The sequence below is a fragment of the Bos taurus genome, chromosome 20 (genome assembly GCF_002263795.3).
Source record: "Bos taurus isolate L1 Dominette 01449 registration number 42190680 breed Hereford chromosome 20, ARS-UCD2.0, whole genome shotgun sequence".
Lineage (NCBI taxonomy): Eukaryota > Metazoa > Chordata > Mammalia > Artiodactyla > Bovidae > Bos > Bos taurus.
In genome coordinates, this window is record NC_037347.1 from 9,267,332 (window position 1) to 9,286,110 (window position 18,779).

Consider the following 18,779-nt stretch of genomic DNA (forward strand, 5'->3'; position numbering starts at 1 on the left):
CCCAATCAAAAAGTGGGAAAAAGATTTAAACAGATGTTTCTCCAAAGAAGACATACAGATGGCTAACAAACACATGAAAAGATGCTCAACATCGCTAATTATTAGAGAAATGCAAATCAAAATTACAATGAGATATCACCTCACATGGGTCACAATGGCCCTCATCAAAAAGTCTACAAATAAGAAATGCTGGAGAGCGTGTGGAGAAAAGGGAACACTCTTGCACTGTTGGTGGGAATCTAAATTGATATAGCCACTATGGAAGATGGTATGCTACTGCTACTGCTAAGTCGCTTCAGTCGTGTCCGACTCTGTGCAACCCCATAGATGGCAGCCCACCAGGCTCCCCCGTCCCTGGGCTTCTCCAGGCAAGAACACTGGAGTGGGTTGCCATTTCCTTCTCCAATGTATGAAAGTGAAAAGTCAAAGCGAAGTCGCTCAGTCATGTCTGACTCTTAGCAACCCCGTGGACTGCAGCCCACCAGGCTCCTCAGTCCGTGGGATTTTCCAGACAAGAGTACTGGAGTGGGTTGCCATTGCCTTCTCCATGGAAGATGGTATGGAGATTCCTTAAAAAACTAGCAATAAAACCACCATATGACCCAGCAATCCCACTCCTGGGGATATACCCTGAGGAAACCAAAATTGAAAGAGACACATGTATCCCATTGTTCACTGCAGCACTATTTGCAATAGCTAGAACATGGAAGCAACCTAGATGTCCATCAACAGATGAACGGATAAAGAAGTTGTATAGATACACAATGGAATATTACTCAGCCATAAAAAGGAACCCATTTGAGTCAGTTCTAATGAGGTGAATGAACCTAGAACCTATTATACAGAGTAAGTCAGAAAGATAAATATCATAGTCTAACACATATATATGGAATCTAGAAAAATGGTACTGAAGAATTTACTTACAGGGCAACAATGGAGAAACAGACATAGAGATAGACTTATAGACATGGGGAGAGGGGAGGAGAGAGTGAGATGCAGGGAAAGAGTAACATGGAAACTTACATTACCATATATAAAATAGATAACCAACGGGAATTTGCTGTATGGCTCAGGAAACTCAAACGGGGGCTCTGTATTAACCTAGAGGGGTGGGATGGGGCGGGAGATGGGAGGAAGCTTCAAAAGGGAGGGGATTTATGTATATCTACGGCTGATTCATGTTGAGGTTTCACAGAAAACAGCAAAATTCTGTAAAGCAATTATCCTTCAATAAAAAATAGATTAATTTTAAAAAATAAAGAAAAAAAAAAAAGAAAAAGAATTTACACAGATCACCCATATTAGCAGGAAACGGCATGTCACTTCCAGCAGCAGTAGGGAAGAGACTTTCCATTCAGAGTCACCTCCATGCCTATTCCCATTGGCCAGGCAGAAACAAAGCCAATATAGAAACAAAGCCAGTATAGAAAACTCCATACATAAAGAAAATGCCTGCTACCCAAGACCATGGCAGCATGGCTCAGGTTTCTTCTGACATGAGTCTTCTACAGATGTCTGATCTAAGAGAAACGTTTGTTCTTCAATGATGAATAACCAAAAAGGAACCAGCATGTGATCTATCTATAGACAATATGAGGGGGGAAAAGAAAGAAAGGATTACAGCAACAAAAAGAAAAAGAAAAGAACAGATGAATAAATCCCAATGAAAACATGTTTCCATGGATATAAAGGTCAAAAATGAGAAAAATGAACAAGATCAGGTCACTCAGAAGTGGAAAAAAAAAATCAGGCAGGCCTCAGATTTCTCCATGGCAACATTCCACTCTAGAAGAGAGAACAATGCCAAAGAAAACCTCCAGGAAAGGAAATATCACTTCACAATTTTATATCTGACAAAACTGTAGTTTAGGTACAACAAAAAAACCAAAAAAAAAAAAAGAAGACAAATAACTTTAAATACCAGGAACTCAAGGCATAGTGTTCCCCTGAAGAATTTTTTAGAAGACACACTATGGACAGCCTTGGATTTAAAACTGTTCTCTGAGCACATTACGTAGCAAATGAATCATCTGAATTTTAAACTTTAATTACTTGAGAAAGTTCTCCGAGTGCAGCCTCCCTCACTGATTTTCCACAGGATTCCCCCTAGTCCCGTGTGAACAGCAGCGCATGTTAGGCCCTCAGCTGTAAATGAAAATGCTCTCTGGAGGCAGAGGTATGGATGCAGGTTGCCATGGCACCAAAGGCACTGGTCTCCTTATGGGGACTTTTTTCTATGAGAGTCAGAGGGATAAAGAAATAAAAGCAGGAACACCCGAGAGTAGCCAAGCTTGCCCACCCCCAGTTCATCTGTGTGTACTCCACAGCCTCACCTGGTTCAGAGCTAATGCCACTGCAAAACAGGATGCTCTCCTGGGGAGGATTTCTCCTTTGATTAGGGCTTCTTCTCTTAATGTGGTACAGATTTGAAAAGATTCAGGGCTATTCTGGGAAGACAGGATTGTTCGATAAATAAATGTTGCAAACCTTTAAGTTTAGTAAGTTGATTAGTGGTACTCAGTGTTCCCGATTTCCTTTTGGAAGAACTTCCTGGAGCCTTTGAAGCCACTTAAAAGACTGAGCTCCATATCAAGCTCTCCATTTACTATTTGTAAAAAGGCTCAGTTAGCTACACATTAGCAGTTCAAATCTAAATGAACTCCATTTTTAGCTCTTTGCCAGTTTCTCTGATTGGGGGCTGCTCTCCCAGCAAACATTCGGATTACTTTTCATCCAGGCAGGCTGGTTTTCAGACACAGCTACCAGAGCAGACAAGCGTGAAGAGTCAGCCTGCTTCAGCCACGTTAGAGGACAGAGTAAAGCTCAGCATCACACAGAACTTTTCCCGAGGAGGTTTCCAATCCAAAAATATCCATCTTAAGTCAAATGTTTGGAAACATGAAAACTTTTTTGAATGTAAATCATGAAAGAATCCCAAGAAAACAGAACCCAAACAACCTAACAACATAAGCGATACACAAACTAGCGGGCAGCAGTGGCGAGACAATCCTCTTCCTTCGTGTTGTGGGTGGGTGAGGCTTACGACAGCAGCGTCAGCTCTGTGCCGAAGTGTGTGTGCCATGACGTGATTCACAACTCAAACCCTAAAGGAACACCTGAATTTAAAGAGAGAGGAGAGCTCCCAGGATTGACTTGCAGTCTGCAATGGCTGACCAGTGTTTCAACTCGTCTCCCCACTGAATGAAATGAGGTTATTCCTGGAAAAGTCCTCTGGCCCTTCATAAGCAGTAGAGTTCAGTTCTCTCCACTTCAGTACATACTCAGGGAGGCATCTCAGAGAAGGGCAGGAAGCTGGGTGTCACAGTGCTGAGGAAGTGATGCTCAAGTGTGTGTTGCACTGGCCTCTGATTCACAGATCATAAAGTTGTGGAGTTGGAAAGGATCGTCTAACAATCTGGCAGTCAGCAAACTATGACCCTGGGGCCAAAGCCAGCTATGGCTAAGACTGGCTCTTATGTTTTTTTAAAAGGTTTGTAAAACTAAAGATGATGATGTGACAGAGACCATAAGTGGCAGAGCCCCAAAGTCTAAAATATTAACTATCTGGCCTTTTAAAGAAAAAGCTTGCTGACTCCTGAATCCAAACACTTCATTTCACAAATGAGGTAAGTAATTTCAAAACCAGTTCTTGCTAAAGTTGAGACTAGAGTTCACGATGTTCAGTTTCCAGGTTGGTTTCTTTTCCCTGAAACCAGCTGCCCCTCTTGCTTTGGAAAGTTGATACTGCTTTATTTTTCAGGGAATTTTTCAATACCCATATTCTGCCTTGCTTAGTGTTCCTTCATTTTCAGTATAAGGAGTTTTTGTTTAAAACAGCAAGAATGTGTACAATAATGCACAGAACCTGGGTCACTGTAGTATTTCAGTTACCATTTGTGCATTCAATAAGTAATAAAGAAATAGTCTATGTGCTAGAAACAATCCTGATATAGTGATGAGAATAGGGATCTATGTCATGCTCTCTATTATCAAAGAATTTATTTTAATGTCACATACATTTATTAAAGATCAGCTGTGAACCAGACACTGTTCGGTGCTGGCTATATGGTGCTTCAGGGAGTCTACCCTCTACAGGGGGATGAACTGTGCGTCTACTTGGTGTATCAGGCAGTGTTACGAGTGCCATGTCTGTGACTACAAACAGAGCACAATCAAGGGATACCACAAGAGCTAGACGTCACTTCCAACTTAGTGATCACAGAAGAATTCACAGATGAGGAAGAAGCAGCCCTTGAGTTATCCCTGAAGGATGCCAAGACTTCCAGGGGAGAGGGCCAGACACGACTGGCCTGGTGATGTCCAGTGTGAGCAAGAGGACAGACTCTCCAGCAGAGCTTGAACCCAGCACACTGCTTCTTGCTCTCATTATCTACACAAATGCCAGAGAAGACTGAAAGGTGATAAAATTGCTTTTCCCATGATAGGACTGTCTGGCATGGCTAACTTGGTTTTTCTAAAAATGAACATATTTAAAATGGAAATGTCTGCACCAGATGGAAAACAGACTTCAGAGGAACTGAATTTTATTTGTAGAGGGGGAAGAAAAAATTAAATCCTCTGTCAAACACAACCCAAAATGCTCTAAAAGTTTAGGGAAGACAGTCTTACCAGTTTGTAGCAAATTGCAAAAGCAAGGACATAGGTATCTTTGTTGAACTTCAGATCTTGGTTTTTCATCTGAATCAGTACTTCCAATGCACCTGCCAAGAGCCAGGAGTGGACCGCCAGTGTTAAATGCATTAAGTAAGTTCAGAGTCCTCTACTTTGACTCCCAGAGTTCAATCTGTTTAGCCCCATGTATTGAAAAGTATGCTTCAGCACAATAAAAACTTTCAAAGTCATTTAATAGTTAACTAAATTGTAAAATAAATTATCAAATTATACAGGAAGAACTATTATTTTAAACCTATTTTCACTGCAGCATAAGTAAAAACCGGGGTGTTTAAGTCATGACATGATGCAGCATGGTAGCCGCATTTAAAGAATGGGGTCTCCATAATTCAGCCACTTATCAGGAATATAAGGGTCATTTTTACATGGCCTATTGTTTATCCTAATTGCTTTACCTGCAAAGACAGAATTTTTCAGCAAACATAAATTGTGATACTTACTTCTATATTTGCCTTTGATAAATAACATATCCATCAAAATATTGAATGATGTGGAGTCTGAGAAGAAACCTTGTAAATGCTATTGAAGAAAAACAATACAGTTTGGTTAAAAGTTAAAATTATTAAGAGAATACTTACACTGCATCTTCTCTGTCTAGGACTTGCTTTTGTACAAACTTCATTTAGCAAAAAAATTTAAGTACTGCCCACTCTTTGGGCATCATGCCTTTGGCAGTGGGCACAGTGAACAAGAGGCAAGAGATCTCCAGGTTTCAGAAATGCAGTGAAGAACGTCTTTATGTAGCGTGGCTCTGCCAAGCTTAGAGGAAAAGAACCAGGCTGATCAACCCTGGTGGGGATGGTCCTGGAACCTAGGTGGCAGCATATTAACGTGAAATGGCAGCTGGAAGTGTGCTTGAGGACAGAGGCAGGACAGGCTTGCACAACTATCATCCTCTTTTGGCAAACAGTACAGAGTTGATTATTTACTTTATGAAATACTTCACTGAGACAGTGGTTCTCAGCATTTTTAATGCCATGATAATGTGACACATGCTATTCAAATACACCATTAAATGTCTTGTGCCAGTCTGTAATTTTTTGAGAACCAATTAGCCAGACCCTATTCTAGGCACTGAGACTAAAGAAATGATGGACAAGACAAAGACCCTGCCCTAAAAGGGCTTAGTATCTACGGGGGCTTACGTCCTGGGAGAGGAGACAATGAACAAGTAAATAAAACAAGCAAAAAATTAAAAATAAAATTCCAGGTTATCAGTAGAGGCCATGAAGAACAATGGAACAGGATAAGGGACAGAAAAGATGAGAAGTGGTCAGGGAAGGCTCTCTAAGACAAGGAAGACCTCAATGAAGTGATGCTATATAGAGCATTCCAGGCTGAGGCCATGGGCCTGACATGTCTGAGAAAGAACAGAAGGTCCAGAGTGCAGTGAGCAAGGCGGAGAGGGGCAGGACCTGAAATACCACGAAGGGCCCCTGAGGGCATGGTCAGGGCTCTGAGTTCTATGATAAGTGGGGTGGGAAGTCACCAGAGCAGCCCTGTCCATACGGAGAAAGCAAGTCTCAAGTGTGAGCCATGTATGTGACTCTAAATTTTCAAGTACTTTCATTTAAAAAAGTAAAAATAAAGATATGAAATCAGATTTAATAATGTTACTTAACCCACTAAATCCAAAACTGCAACATGTAATCAATACAAAACATTATTAGTGAGATACTTTCCATTCTCCTTTTTATGTCATTCTCCATTTTATGTCATAATGGATTTAAAATACATCATGTACTTTATACTGCAGCACATGTATGTCTGAACTAGCCACAGTCCAAGGGCTGTGTACATGGGTACCTGTGGGTCGTGGCTACCTCCCTGGCAGCACTGCAGGGTTCTGGGCGGGGAACATAAGGCAGGTGGAAGCAGGATTAGGCTTTATGGCACGTGACTCAGATTCAGTTAATTCTACTGCTCTAGGAAGCTTAGGAGAAGGCAATGGCACCCCACTCCAGTACTCTTGCCTGGAAAATCCCATGGGCAGAGGAGCCTGGTGGGCTGCAGTCCATGGGGTCGCTAGAGTCGGACACGACTGAGCGACTTCACTTTCACTTTTCGCTTTTGTGCGCTGGAGAAGAAATGGCAACCCACTCTGGTGTTCTTGCCTGGAGAATCCCAGGGACGGGGGAGACTGGTGGGCTGCCGTCTATGGGGTCGCACAGAGTCGGACATGACTGAATCGACTTAGCAGCAGCAACAGGAAACTTAAACACATTCATGAATGCTTCATACTCAGGTAGGTTATGGAGAAGGCGATGGCACACAGTACTCTGGCCTAGAAAATCCCATGGACGGAGGAGCCTGGTAGGCTGCAGCCCATGGGGTGGCTAAGAGTCCGACACGACTGAGTGACTTCACTTTCACTTTTCACTCTCATCCATTGGAGAAGGAAATGGCAACCCACTCCAGTGTTCTTGCCCAGAGAATCCCAGGGACAGGGGAGCCTGGTGGGCTGCCGTCTATGGGGTCACACAGAATCAGACATGACTGAAGCGACTTAGCAGCAGCAGCAGGTAGGTTAAAAAGAAAAACACTTTACTTCCATTTTCTTTTGGTTTCATTGTTATACTCATGGCTCTGATTTATTACAGTGAAACTTTGCTTTAATTTTAATAACAACAGTAACATATGCTTATTATAAAATAGTCAAATAATATAAAATATATAAAGTAAAAAGTGAGGATTTCATCTAATTCTTCCCCCGAAAACAGCAGTTTAATGTATATCCATCTAAATTTTTAAAACATATACACTATAATGTAAATATGGTATGTATATTTATCCTTTTAGGAAAAAATAGGTTCAAACTAATCCATACTGTTCTGAAGCCACCTCTTCTCAGCTTAGTAATATATTATGGTCATCTTTTTAATACCTGTGGTCCTTTAAATAGAGACAAGCTAAGAGTTAACATTCCTCCATGGATAGCAACTTTATATGAAAAAAAGTGAGAGGCAAAAGGACAACCTAGTCATAGAGATTCCTAAAATTATTAAAATGTCCCAGGAGGCCAGCCCTAGTCCCCTAATTTAATAAATGTTTCTGACCATGGATGGATTTATAATATCTCTGAGTTCATATAAAAAAGAAATAATAATACTGCCTACAGCCAAGCCAGGCTTCAGCAATATGTGAACCGTGAACTTCCTGATGTTCAAGCTGGTTTTAGAAAAGGCAGAGGAATCAGAGATCAAATTGCCAACATCCGCTGGATCATGGAAAAAGCAAGAGAGTTCCAGAAGAACATCTATTTCTGCTTTATTGACTATGCCAAAGCCTTTGACTGTGTGGATCACAATAAACTGTGGAAAATTCTGAAAGAGATGGGAATACCAGACCACCTGACCTGCCTCTTGAGAAATCTGGATGCAGGTCAGGAAGCAACAGTTAGAACTGGACAGGGAACAACAGACTGGTTCCAAATAGGAAAAGGAGTACGTCAAGGCTGTATATTGTCACCCTGTTTATTTAACTTCTATGCAGAGTACATCATGAGCAACGCTGGGCTGGAAGAAACACAAGCTGGAATCAAGATTGCCGGGAGAAATATCAATAACCTCAGATATGCAGATGACACCACCCTTATGGCAGAAAATGAAGAGGAACTAAAAAGCCTCTTGATGAAAGTGGAAATGGAGAGTGAAAAAGTTGGCTTAAAGCTCAACATTCAGAAAACGAAGATCATGGCATCCAGTCCCATCACTTCATGGGAAATAGATGGGGAAACAGTGGAAACAGTATCAGACTTTATTTTTTGGGGCTCCAAAATCACTGGAGATGGTGACTGCAACCATGAAATTAAAAGACGCTTACTCCTTGGAAGGAAAGTTATGACCAACCTAGATAGCATATTCAAAAGCAGAGACATTACTTTGCCAACAAAGGTCCGTCTAGTCAAGGCTATGGTTTTTCCTGTGGTCATGATGTGAGAGTTGGACTGTGAAGAAAGCTGAGTGCTGAAGAATTGATGCTTTTGAACTGTGGTGTTGGAGAAGACTCTTGAGAGTCCCTTGGACTGCAAGGAGATCCAACCAGTCCCTTCTGAAGGAGATCAGCCCTGGGATTTCTTTGGAAAGAATGATGCTAAAGCTGAAACTCCAGTACTTTGGCCACCTCATGCAAAGAGTTGACTCATTGGAAAAGACTCTGATGCTGGGAGGGATTAGGGGCAGGAGGAGAAGGGGACGACAGAGGATGAGATGGCTGAATAGCATCACTGACTCGATGGACGTTAGTCTGAGTGAACTCCGGGAGTTGGTGATGGATAGGGAGGCCTGGCGTGCTGCGATTCATGGGGTCACAAAGAGTCGGACACGACTGAGCGACTGAACTGAACTGAACTGACCTGGTCAGGGTAATTGTGGAAGACAAATGAAATGAAATATATAGACTGCTTAAGCACAATAATGAGGACAGGGTAAATATTCAGTGCATAATTACAAAAATAATTACTGTTACTTTTGCTTTTAGGAAAAGTAAATCAGATTATGTGAAAGCAGAAATTCTGAAAACAGAAAACCACTTGTCAACATAGCCTTCAGCCAGAAGTGAAAATACAAAAACAGGAGAGAAGCACAGGGGAAGAACGGAAAAGGCAGCCGCCTCAAACTGTCCCAACTGAACGCTCCTCAAAGGAGGGGATGTCGGTCCCCGGTGGACATACATCCAAGGAGGGAGATACCTTGTAATCTGTACCTGCACCTCTTCCACACCTGTTCTCACCTCTGGACAAAGAAACCTATGCCTCTCCATAGGCAGTGACTCCAAGGACACCTTAAAAACGCAGGGAAGAGCTCGTTCCCTCAACCTAGTAGCCTTTCTCTGAAAATCTAACCCAGGAATAATGTGTACAGAAGAGCTGCCCTTCCTAACATCACTGAAAACCCCCTCCTCAGCACAAGGAAATCACGGTGGCAGGGACAGCCACTGGGAGACAGTAACCTGGTCTTTGATGAGCTCCACTGCAGAGTCCTCAAGATCCAGCTCATAGCACAACCTCACGAAAAGCGGTCCAAACTTGTACTCTCCCAAAGTGATGTTCCTGTTCTCTGCATGGTACCTGGCAATCAAAATAATTCAGTGAGGCAAACGGTGGGACTGGGGAAAAGGCCAGACAAACTACGGCACGCACTCTGCTAGGTGCTGGGGACGCAGCAAAGAATGCAGTGCTCTCACAGTCTGGAGGGGAAAGCACAGAATTAAAGATGACCAGAAAATCCTGGAAAGCATATTAGGCATTTAAATAACCAGACAAGGTTCGTTAAGAGTCCCACCACATACTAGAAGTTAAAAGAAGTAAAATACAGATTGTAATCATCCTCCCAAATTTACCAGCAACCTGCTAGGACTGAGTGTGAGCGTATGTCAGGGACTAGCAGGGGTCTTGCATCTGTAAACCCATCAGGATGGCACCGTCTCTTTCTGTGCTCCTGGAGAGGAACAAGGAAAGGAGTGGGGTGATGCTCCATTCCCCTCACATCTGGCTTTACCCCCATATAGGACGGCAGCAACCAATAGATGCAATTTTAAATCTAGACCTATCTCTCCTTTTTTCTTGACTCAGGGAAAGTTATATGTGAACTATAATCACCTAGCCAAACAAATTAAATGCAGCTTTGAAATTTTAGTTTTAGAAGATGGCTAATTTCAAAGACAGTGATGTTTTATATGTATGTGGCCTGGGATTTCTACAAGTAGCCAGTCTGCCAGTTAGAACTGCAGAACTGAAAGTTGCTCACATAGCTTTCCTTTCAAGAACCAACTCTTTCTGCTTTAGACACCGGGAAGACAATCTGGTGACGAAACAAGTAACTCATGATTACACGTAAATCAGATTTTAGGAAGATTCATTCATTATGTGACTGAATCCCAGATACCATGGGGAAAAGCTCTGATTTTTAACAAACAGAATATTTTTTAACCTTCTGCTGAAATCACTGAGGAAAATCATAATAGCATTATGGATAGTCCATTCTAAACATATATGCTACCAAAGAGAATGATGACTGTACCTTTAAAGATACATTTCATAATCCAATTATAAAAGTTATAAAAATACTCATTGTTTCATGTACAGTTGTTATGAATTAACTTATCATATCAAAACATCAGGGGCTTCCCCAATGGCTTAGCAGGTAAAGAATTCACCTGCAATGCAGGAGACACAGGAAATGTGGGTTCAATCCCTGGGTCAGGAAGATCCCCTTGAGGAGGAAATGGCAACCCACTCCAGTATTCTCACCTGGAAAATCCCATGGACAGAGGAGCCTGATAAGCTACAATCTACAGGGCCGCAAAGAGCCTGACACAACTGAGCGACTAAGCACCAATGCACACTAAAACATCAAGCTGTATACCTTAAAAATGTGTAATTCATATATGTCATCTGAACCTCAGTAAAGCTAGAGGAAGGAAGAAATAAATATTAAAAGGCAGTATGCTGCTACTGCTGCTAAGTTGCTTCAGCCGTGTCCGACTCTGTACGACCCCATAGATGGCAGCCTACCAGGCTCCCCCGTCCCTGGGATTCCCCAGGCAAGAACACTGGAGTGGGTTGCCATTTCCTTCTCCAATGCATGAAAGTGAAAAGTGAAAGTGAAGTAGCTCAGTCTTGTCCGACTCTTCGTGACCCCATGGACTGCAGCCTACCAGGCTCCTCTGCCTGTGAGATTTTCTAGGCAAGAGTACTGGAGTGGGTTGCCATTGCCTTCTCCCAAAAGGCAGTATAGTTAGTGATTAAGGACTTTTAGACTCTTGATTCCAAAATAACATTTCACATCCCAGCTGTTCTACCTACTGTGTCACTATGAGCAAATTAACCACATTGTACCTCAGTTTCCTCATCTGTACAACGGAGATAAGAAAAGGACTCAAAGAGTTTTTGTGAGGTTCAAATGAGATGATATGCCTGGCACACAGTAAGTCTTCCACATACGTTACCTCTTATAAAATGTAAGGCATGCTGAAGAAAATATCTTTAAATAATCAATGTATTTCAGTAAATAGTCTCAAGAGAGATGTGTATCAGATTAACAACAAAACTAAAATGAAAAGTTTCCCAACTTAAATGGTATTCACACTAATGAAAGTGCTAGAAAGTCACAGAGGTAATATGTCACCTCCTCTTGACAAGAGAGGTTCAAGTTCAAGGATCTAAGATCCCCTATAAACCAAACAGCACATGGTCAAAACCAGGAGGAGATTCAGTGGCTCCTTGTTTTTGGCTCAATAAGGAGCTCATGTTCCAGCTCATTGCTCTTCTTCCCCAACGAGGGGCAGCCTGTCTCAGAAAGAAAGAAAAGAGGTTGGTGAGGTCGTGGACCCCCACACCCCCCAACTCATCCAGCTGTCTACAGACAGAGGGAAAGGACAGCAACTGGGCAGAGAGTTACTAGCGTCAATAAAGGGATTATGAGTCACACACTACGCCAAAAACAAGAGTGGAAAGAGTGTTGAGAATGTTACCCTATTTTGTTGCTCTTGTAAACATCTGATAGCTTTGGCTAGTAAAAAGAAAACTGAGAGTAAAAGGAGCCAGAGGGTCTCAAATGATTCAGCTTTACGAAACTGAAATAGCAGATGTAGGTTTGCAGATACACTGTGACTATGAATTAGCATAATCCCTTTTGGAAAATAATCTGGCAGTTTGTATTGACAAGCTTTAAAAGGTTCATGTCTTCTGGTCCCCAAAACAAAGCTTTGCACATAGAGTTTGCTCATCATAGCACTATTTATCCTGGTGAAAAATCAGAAATGATTTAGACATTCAACAGTAGGGGCACAGTTAATTAAAATACCTAACCTATAATGGACTAGTGTATAGTCATGAAAATATGATTCCTAGAGTGTTAACAAGCAAAAACATTTATGTTACAATGCCAAGTAGAAAACAAAATATCATGTTATATACACAGTAATAGCCACAACTGTGTAAAATAAACCCTACCAAAACTGCAAAATCTTTGCATGAAAAAAAAAATTGGTGGGAAGACATATCAAAATATTAACAGTGGTTTCTTGGATGTGTTAGGCCCCAAGGATGGCTGCCATCAACTCCTCATGCATACTGCTCCATCCATCCACAGGTAGAATCGTTTCCCTTTCCGCATGAATCAGGGGTGGCTAACTTGCCCTGAGCAGGAGAATGGGGTGGAACGAAAGTACGTGCCAGTGCTGGGCCGCTCTGCGGGCCTGCAGCTGTGTGCCAGTGCCTCTCCGCTGGACTCGGGTACTACAAGGGCGGGGCGGGGGCAGGTGTAGGGACACTGATGCGTCAGAAGAGCCAAGGAAGCCTTCTTGGACCTCCCAGCTCGGCCCACTACAGCTGACTGCAGTGCACAGGGGACTTCAGCCGACACTGTGAGAGCCGCCCAGCTGAGGCCAGCGCAGTTTCTCATTCACTCGATTGTGAGAAATAATAAGTGGTCATTTTAAGTTATTAAGTTCTGTTGGGGTTGGTTATGCAGCAGGAGACAATCAAAACCGCAGAATGTGTAGTATATTTCTTGTGTTTTTCAAATTTTCAATGAAATTTGTGTAATTCATGTCTCTTATAGACAAGTTTGAGAAATCAGAAAAGTACACATTTAAACAAACAAAAAATATATATAGTGTATAATTTCCAAAGAACTGTGGTTAACTTAGGGTGTATATTCTTCCATATTCTCTATATGAGTAACTCATATTTTTCTCTGTACAGTACAAGTGCAGGTCCATGTATAGAAATGTATCTTTAAAGAATGGTGAAAAGAAGCAATGAATCATTTTTAGAAATAAAGCCTGTTGGTTTGGTGACATCCTGGTCCCAGGAGACACCTTTGCTTGGTTTCCTAAGAGCAGATTGTGATTACACATGAGTTCCTTCTCACATGGGAAAGTCTGATGACAGCTCAGAGACAGTAAAGAAACACAAGACCAGAGTAGCGAGGCTAGTCAGGAGTCCACTGAAGTGTCCAAGTGAGAGGAGTGAGGCCTGAACTAAGACACAGGTAATAGGGACAGAGAGAGGAAGGCTGGGATGCGAGACACCAGGCAGTGGACCCAGGAGAGCAGATGAGATCAGGGGAAAGAAAGACTGGTCAGTATGAGAACAAACAGAGCAAGAAGAGGTCTGTGTACACGGAACGTGAAGACTAGAGAGCATGTGAGTGGACTCAGTGAGTAGTGAGGCTGGTGATCTCCTGGGGCGTGAATTATCTTCAGCACCCGGCATGTAGTAGGAACCTAAAAAGTTTTTGTTAAATGAATGAGTTTAAACATGTGGTGGTCAGGGCAGGCACCTGGACAAGAGACCTGGAAGTCGCCAGCGTAGAGGTGATAGCTGAAATCTTCCAGGTGTATACGATTGCTCAGGAAAGGGAGACAGTGGGAAGAGAAAAGGCTGGCAGTATTCTAAGGAAGTGCCTCACCTGTAAATGACATGTTTAGCCAGCTCCACGTCGTCCCGGGATGTACACAAATGAAGCAGGGTTCTCAACTCCTCTTTCAGGATGAGCTTATTCTGGGTCAGTTTCTCTTCCAGGTTTCTCAAATAGGTTTCTGGAAGAGAGCACAGTGTGGAGGTGGCTATCACTTGGGCTGACTTGGACTGTTCAGGAGTCTGACCTCAGGGAGAAGGGGAGGCTGGAACCCAGCACCTTGCAGAGGCCACTGAGTGGGCTCACGGCCACGCAGCTCCATCACTGGCTGGTCTTGAGCATCAGAGATGGTGTGTGAAGCAGCGCATCTGTGTCACAGGGTGCAGGCCCAGGCCTCACTCAGACTCCCTGCACAGTCTTTGGGAGCAGGAGTGCAGGAATGTGCCTTTTTCACTACCTGGGTGACGCTTATGCAGTTTCAGAACTAATGTCCAAAGAGGCTTAGTCCAGAAAGCTGTATCCAAAAGTGACCCATGAGGGAAAAAAAAGGAACCAAGATATCCAAACCATCAGTTGGTAGGGTACCTAGCGGGAAAACTGAAAGGAAAATGTGAAGAGGAGTCACAGTGGAGGACTCACGATTCAGGAATGCCTCACATCTCTTCCTCTTGATTCAACTTCACCACTGTTTCATTCCTCCTGGTCCCTCTCTAATCAGTTCTTAGAAAGTGTGCCACAGCACTGTATAACGCAGAGGGCAAGCCTGTCCTCTAACAGCAGCAAACCGTCTTCTAGTGACCGAATCATTTCAAGGTGGTCCCTTGTCCTGTATCTGAACCTACTGTGGAGACAAACACCAACAGGAAGCACTGTCTCTTGGCATTAGGAGGCACTGTATTCTTGGCAGAAAGTGGGGTGAGAGGCAGGCACCAAGCAAGCATCTGCTTTCCAGAAGGCAGGGCTGTTCTCACTATCAGAAGCTGCCAAGAAAAGTCTACAGGATTTGCTCCAAGGTGCAGAGCTCTGAAGGAATGCCGCCTGAAGGAATGGTGGGATATACATTAAAACACAAAATTGGGAAGCTGAAGTAGATACTGTTCTCGATTTACTAGAAAAAAAAGGCCTCCTAGGTTTGGGTTAATGCAGTAGACTCTCCAATCTTTATTTGCAGGATCTTGTAATGGCTAAAGGTTTTAGAACTGGGAAGACATGGGCTGAAATCTCCCAGGTAGCGCCAGTGGTAAATAACCCACCTGCCAATGCAGGAGACATAAGAGACATGGGTTTGATCTCTGGGTTGGGAAGATCCCCTGGAAGAGAGCATGGCAAGCCACTCCAGTATTCTTGCCTGGAGGATCCCATGGACAGAGGAGCCTGGTGGGGTGCATGGGGTTGCAAACAGTCAGACACAACTGAGGTGACTTAGCATGTACGCATGTGTGGGCTGAAATCTAGGCTTTGCCATTTGCATGCTATAGGGAGGTTTGGGGAGGCTTGTGAGTGAGACTTGATTCATGTGTAAAGTGAAGATCATGATACTGACCTCATGGGGTCACCCTGAGATAATGCGAGTAAAGTAAAGCCCTTAGCACACAGCCCAGCATGTAGTAACTGCCCAGAAATCACAGAGGTTTTTATTCTTATTTCATTCTTCCGTCACGAGGATTTATTCTATTAAATATTTCTAAACAATTTCCAACCTAAAAAGATTTTAATAGGATGACTTTACATCTTGTACTTCTCAATATGTCCAAAATTTCAGCAAATGTAATTTGTATTTTAAAACAAACAATAAGATTTAGGTGCTTATTGTATATTCATATTCAGAGGTATCCTTCTTTGTGTGAGAGACACAGGGAAGGATAAGGTATGGTTCCTGCCGTGAAAGAGCTTAGAATCTATCTGAAAAGACAAGATACATTTACATAAAGGTATCTGAAAACACTGACAGAGTAGGTGACACGTGACAGTATAAACATAATAGGAAAGAAGAGAGAAATCAAGCAGCAGAAAGAGACCAGGTGTGGTGGACGCAGAGAAGCGGCAGAGGAGGGACGGGGCTGGGTCGGGTTGGCAGAGCTGACGGAGTTTGGCATCGCTGGTGTGGGAATCAGCACGAGACACAGCATGGAACTGCGGGGGAAAGGTGGTGAGGGGAGAACGTGACTAGATTAACAGGAAATTACACTGAATTCTACAAAGGGTGAGATCGACTATGGAAGAGCTAGGAACCTGGGGAGAAGGGGGATGTTTGTATACGATGTGGTCTATAAGACAGAAAGTACCACTGTGGGTCCTCATAATGAGGAAATGTGGACAGGATTTTATATGTAAATACTTGTGAGTGGAGTAGCGTGGCACTCATGATGCTAATTGCCTTTCAGAACATACGTATGACCAGCACAGCCTTAGAAAGACTATGACAACTGAGTAACAACTAGACTGTGACATGAAGCCCTAACTGCAAACTTTACAGAGCTCCAGGCGACTTGGGGTAAGCAGAAAAGGCTAAAGTCAAATCTAGGTTGAGTCTACCTAAAGTGGAGACTCAATTCTCTGTCACTCTTTATCTTCTTGTTCTGTAGGTGATTTTGTATAACAGTATGGTTAGCAGAGTTGTAAAGGAAGACTGGTTTCTGGAGGGCTGGACTGTAGAGATGGGAAGCAAGTGTTCATTAGGTGCTCACAACATCCAACAGTGAGAAGGAGGAAAGCTGAAGAAGTCAATAGAACATACAAAAGAGTTATTAAAAAAGAGAGGGGTCTTACTCTGTTTATAAAAGAATTTGAATTACTGGGGAAAACTCAATGTGCAGGACAAGAGGAAATGAATGCAACAAGATTTCTCAGATGCTGAAAGGGAACAGGACCAGGGGTGGTGGTAGGGTTTTTAGCTCTTTACATAGAAAGTTTCAAACATACCTAAAAGTAGAGAGAAATCACCTCCCATGTGTCCATCACCCAGCCACAGCAATTATCAGTATTTTGTTAATTTTTTTAAAGAAACCTATTTTAGACTACTGATTCTTTCAGCACAGACTGGAAAACATGAAAATACATCATACATTTTTGTTTCATTTGATTTATCTATAGATATGTATGTGTGTACTAGAGATGCAAGGCAAATTGTATTTTTTACTGAGGGTGGCATCAAAAGTCTGAAGGCCAGTCATGTGGAGCAGTTCTCCGACTTTACTGTGCAGACGAATCGTTTGGGGCCCAGGTTTGGCATTCCTATCCCTCCCTTACTTGCTGCTCATCCTTGAGCCTAACTGAGAGGCACTGATCTAGAGGACTGGATGCAGAGCTAGTTTCAGTATTTCTCTGGGGTCCTGGGAGAAGGGTTAAGAGGAGAATGGTGAAATAAAAGGTGCACACAGGGGCAGACTAGGAACTAAGAATAAATCATCTCAATTTCTTTTGAGATCCAAAGCCATTGAAAGAGAGACTGAATAGGGATAAAGACAGAGGAAAGCTGAATGACAGATCAATGAAAGAATTAAATAGATTTGATTACCTTTGGTGCCAGGAAGATTACATGCAACAGCCACCTTCTTACGTTGAAACTCCTTTAATTTCACAATACTGTCTGTAAGTAGGTATCTTTTAGCTAAAAATCAGAGAAAGTAAAATCATTTTGACTATTTTATACTTAGCAAATAACATGTGTAGAGTTTGACCGTCTCTTTCTAATAACTGATCTGATCCTCACTAGACTGGTACAGTTATAACAGTCACCCTCATAGGGAAAAAAATTTCCAAACTACCAGAGAATGCAAATCCTCCACAAGTCTTACCTGTGTGTGTGAAAGGAGCTAATGATTGTGTATGGGGACAAGAATCTGGACTCCAAAAGACAAATAACAAAACAGGTATATCTAGATTTGGTTTAAACAGGTAGAAGCATATAGGATAGAAGTAGTAGCTATAGTGTGACCACTGGAATTCCCAGTATTGTCATTTTCGAAATGAGGAGCTGTAATCTCTCAGATTTGAACTTTCAGTATTCACTAGATACATCAGGATTCACTCAGCACAACTTAGCAGAAATGAAGAGTTTGGGAAACATTATTTCTTTAAAATGCTGGGTTATGCATGAACTGGAGCATGGCCAAAGAATCGTCCACTATACGAACTCTGTGTACAACAATAACAGTGTAACAACAAAAATTGCTGCTGATTTCTATAAAGGTGAGCAGTGGTTACAGCAATTACTTAGCATCCTCCTTTGTTAATGAGGGCTTCCCTGGTGGCTCAGAGGGTAAAGCAGCTGCCCGCAATGCGGGAGACCGGGGTTCGATCCCTTGGTGGGGAAGATCCTCTGGAAAAGGAAATGACAACCCGCTCCAGTACTCTTGCCTGGAAAATCCCATGGACGGAGAAGCCTGGTAGGCTACAGTCCATGGGGTCACAAAGGGGCGGACACGACTGAGCGACTTCACTTTCTTTCTCTCTTTCCTTAATGAAGAGAACAGTAGTTCTATCACTAGGTGGTATGACAAAAGGAAAGAATGTATGTAAAATGTAGTAAAGCCTGACACAAAGTGTTAAATCTTTTATTATCATTTGCCAGCATTGTCAAATTTAACCGTTTCCACAAAGATATTAAGGGATAATTCTGGAAGGAAATAAAGGAAGCTGCTCAGAGTCTTTCAGATTGTTATTTAGAGCTGGACTTATAGTCTTAGACCTCCTCCCCTCCCAGACTCTACAGAACAGTAG

General features: G+C 42.5%; 1 protein-coding gene across 2 annotated transcripts in view; it reads right to left on the reverse strand.

Moving 5' to 3' along the window:
* PTCD2 (pentatricopeptide repeat domain 2) overlaps positions 1-18,779 on the reverse strand; it is a 31,796-nt gene that overhangs the window by 12,575 nt on the left and 442 nt on the right. Inside the window, 6 exon segments of one of the 2 annotated variants that reach the window (NM_001035298.2) lie at positions 2,334-2,447; positions 4,630-4,721; positions 5,133-5,211; positions 9,643-9,760; positions 14,109-14,238; positions 17,575-17,667. In NM_001035298.2, the coding sequence (NP_001030375.1) occupies positions 2,334-2,447; positions 4,630-4,721; positions 5,133-5,211; positions 9,643-9,760; positions 14,109-14,238; positions 17,575-17,667 (626 nt within the window). 2 annotated transcript variants of the gene reach the window in all.